The sequence below is a fragment of the Crassostrea angulata genome, chromosome 2 (assembly GCF_025612915.1).
Source record: "Crassostrea angulata isolate pt1a10 chromosome 2, ASM2561291v2, whole genome shotgun sequence".
In the NCBI taxonomy this organism is placed as follows: domain Eukaryota; kingdom Metazoa; phylum Mollusca; class Bivalvia; order Ostreida; family Ostreidae; genus Magallana; species Magallana angulata.
The window spans coordinates 11,851,474-11,855,225 of record NC_069112.1 but is presented as its reverse complement, the minus strand read 5'-3'; the positions used below and the strand labels follow the sequence as shown (position 1 = coordinate 11,855,225).

The window sequence follows — 3,752 nt, the reverse complement described above, 5'->3', positions numbered from 1 at the left end:
TTATATCATGCAGAAAAAGAAACAATCATGCTAAAAAAAACTAAAACAGGATCCAATCAATACATTTTTTTTCTTAAATATTGAGTGACTCAGTTACTTATATGCACAAACCATTCAGCAACATGAATTAGTACAAAAAGAAAAAAAAGCATGGAAGAAATAAAATTAAGACATAATGCAATGAAATGAAGAATTAATAACATGCAATGCATACAAATTAAAGGTAAGGCAATCTTTATTTCACATGAAAATTTTAATATATTATATACAAACAAAACAAAAAATTAAATCCAAGTTTCATTTGTTTTCATGGATTTCATGTCTCTTAAAGATTTTTTCCACTCAAAAATAATGTCTTCATTATCATTTTGTATTTCAACATAATTGTCAATAATCACATTCATTGGAAAATCATCTGGTAGAGTTAATTGGTGTTTATTTTTATTTTTTTGACAGTAGATAAAGCAACACAGGAAAATAAATATGGGAAGAATTAAGAAGCTAGAGAAAAAATAAACATATTTACTTTGATTGTTCGATGTGATAGTGTTCTTGTAGGTGGAAGTCTGGTCACTAGCCTGAGTAGTGAGGGGGTGGTGGTATGTGTCATAACCTGAGTAGTGAGGAATGTCCTGACCTTAGTAGTGAGGGGCATGGTGGTATGTATCCTAGTCTGATTAATGAGTGTGGTGATCACACGTGTTATAGCCTGAGTAGTAAGGGGGGTGGTGGTACGTGTTCTAGCCTGAGTAGCGAGGGGGGTGGTGGTACGTGTTCTAGGCCGAGTAGTGAGGGGGGTGGTGATACGTGTTTTAGCCTGAGTAGTAAGGGGGGTGGTGGTATGTGTTCTAGCCTGAGTAGTGATGGGGGTGGTGGTATGTGTTCTAGCCTGAGTAGTAAGGGGGTGGTGGCACGTGTTCTAGCCTGAGTAGTGAGGGGGGTGGTTAAGGGTGCCCAAGACTGCGTTCTGAGGGGGACGGATACATGCACACGTGTCCTAGACTGAGTACTGAGGGGGATGGATGCGTGTATAGTAGACCAAGTAATAACGGGAGTGGAAGTATGTTCATGAAATCGGGAAAATATTGATGACTGTGTATTGTAAAAAATGGATGTTTGAGTATGTAGCTGAGTAGTAGGCATTGGTGTGGATCTAAAATGTTGTGTCCGATCAATGACGATTGTTGTACCCGTCGAAGTTGAACGGTGCGAACTCGTATCTACAGTAAATATTAAATAACTGGAAAAAATAAACAGTAACAAAATTCCAAAATAACAATAAAAATAACATAACGAAAAAAAGGAACGAGGACAGAACAAAACTAACTCAACAAATAATGACTTACATTCGTCTGTTTCCCCAGGCATCTGGGGTGATGGTGTTACTTCTGAAATCATAATTATTTCAATTAAAAACGTAATCATATCATCGTATTGAACACATGTAAGTTATGCAATTATGATATGTACCTGGCGGACAGATAGGATTCCCGTTCACTAGCTCGCAAGGCATCGTTACGAAATGAAATCTGAGATCACGAGTCGCGCACCCTTTCCTTTGTAGTCAGCAGTATTTTACAAGGTAGCGATTGGCTGAAAGTGTGTAATCGGACAGGAGGCGGAGTTTTCCCACGAAAAGGTACCCTTAGATGTTTAGAGAAAGAAAGAAAAGATAGATAGAAAGGATGATTTTATCTGACCCCCCCCCCCCCCTACACTTTGGAAGACGGAGTGTGTTTTTAGGACAGAACGATTTGTTAACAAAAAATTACCTGAACAAATGAGAGGTTCTGACTTTGCCTCCAGCATCACAATTTCCCGTATGTTATTGTTAAAACAAAAATGTACAAAATTTTCAATGGAATCACACTGTCAATTAATTAATAACTGTCCGATGGGCTCACTGGAAATAATTTCTTTCACATAACACTGTACAGTTACAACTTTAGTGTGTGTCGGACAAACAATTTCACCCATGCAATGTGAACCTAAGGCAGTAGGTTGACAAAAATCACACGCTGCTATATTTCCGATTAGAAGAACACAAAGTATAAAACAAAACATGTTGAAATGAGCAGTTTAAGTTGTTACTTGAATGAATTGAATGTAAATGATTTGTATGTGTATGATTTTACTTAAAGTTCACGCAACGTATTTGTTTAACTGATTAGAGTTGACACCAATAATGAGAAAAATGGAACATTTCAATATGTGACCCGCATAGCTATGTAAGGTGATGTCAGGTTACCCTGATCACCTTTTAAAGTGATGATGTATCGCTAAAGGTCGTTACTCAATTTGATGGAAAATTTCAAATTTAATGTGAATACTCCATTTTTGATTGTTTTTGAGCGCAATTCAATGTCAGTTGAGTAAATGGTTTTTTAATTCATATCACCTAAAAACCAGTTAACCCCCCCCCCCCCTTTGTTGAACGAAATTCCACACTTTAAGGATTTTTTAAACAAAATTATTTGTGGTGAAAAGAGGGTATGTATCGAAAATTTACCAATGAGATACATCCAAAAAATCACATGAGTTTTTTGTATAAAACGGAGGAAACACCCCAATATTACGTCTTTTTTTCTCCAAAATAGACTTGTATGTATTACTTCAAATTAATAGTTTAATATACTTTTATGTGGGCTCACTCCGTTTAAAAATTTTTATTGATCTATATATATATATATATATATATATATATATATATATATAAATATATATATTTATATGTTTAAGGAGGTGTATTTGTGCCGAAAAGCGGGAAATTGTGGAAGAAATCACAAAAATCGAAGGGAGACTTCGAACACTACTTCCACAGATTGAAAATATACCATGCTCGTGAGTGCTAGAACAAAAATGATGAAATTTGGAATTTACTTTATACAGGTCAGATAATTTTATTTAACATTTTTATTTATTATTTAAAGAATGGATGCCGTAATGAACAAGCGAGCAGCAAGGTATGATATTTTGTAAAATGTATTAAAATGGTTTTTATTCCTCTTCTTATGGCTTTTAACACTCTTTCTGTTCTTACAAATTTCTTTAACATTTACATTTCAGTACACCTATCACGTGAGTAATACATACTTTATGGTATTTATAACTACATTCACATACTTAAAATATTGCTTTCATATGGTATACTCATAAATATATCTTTAATTTGTAGCACGCCGAATAAACGTCCTTGTGGACTAGGGTTAGTAATCAGTAACGAAACATCCTAATACAATAAATAAAATCACAGATGCAATTTTACAAAAAAAAAAAAAAAAAAAAAATTATTTTTTTAGGTTACCACCCAATGCCCCGAGAAGATTGATGTAAGTATCATAAATTTACAAAATATCATGTTTTTTGAATTTTATGATTGCTGGACTAAATTTCCTTCGAGTTAAATTCATATAACGTATTTATTTATTATGTAGTAATGAAGAGGAGGTCATCACCATCAGTGATGAGTAAGTAAATATTCTTGATATTGTTGTTTAAGATCTGGTTTTTTACACCCCCTCACTCATATGTATGCTTAGTGTCGATTTTTCTGTTTACGATCTACCTCTTTGGAAGAATTCAATTTAAGTCAAAGGTTTGTTTGTTTTTTTTTTTTGTTTTTTTTAACACAAATTTACATATTTTAATGTAAAACTCACTAACATGTCACTACCGTGTTAATGAAAACTTATCGTGAATTATATGCTTATATCTGAATATCAACATGACACTTATATATTGCTTTAAACCTT

The 3,752-nt window shown here is 33.7% G+C and overlaps 1 protein-coding gene across 1 annotated transcript; it reads right to left on the bottom strand.

Annotated features, from left to right (window-relative positions):
- Positions 1-387: 387 nt before the first annotated feature.
- LOC128170377 (putative protein FAM47C) lies at positions 388-2,677 on the bottom strand. Its single transcript, XM_052836154.1, is given in 1 exon segment — positions 388-2,677. A coding segment is annotated over 1 exon segment (819 nt). The 5' UTR covers positions 1,426-2,677; the 3' UTR covers positions 388-606.
- Between the last annotated feature and the right edge of the window lie 1,075 nt (positions 2,678-3,752).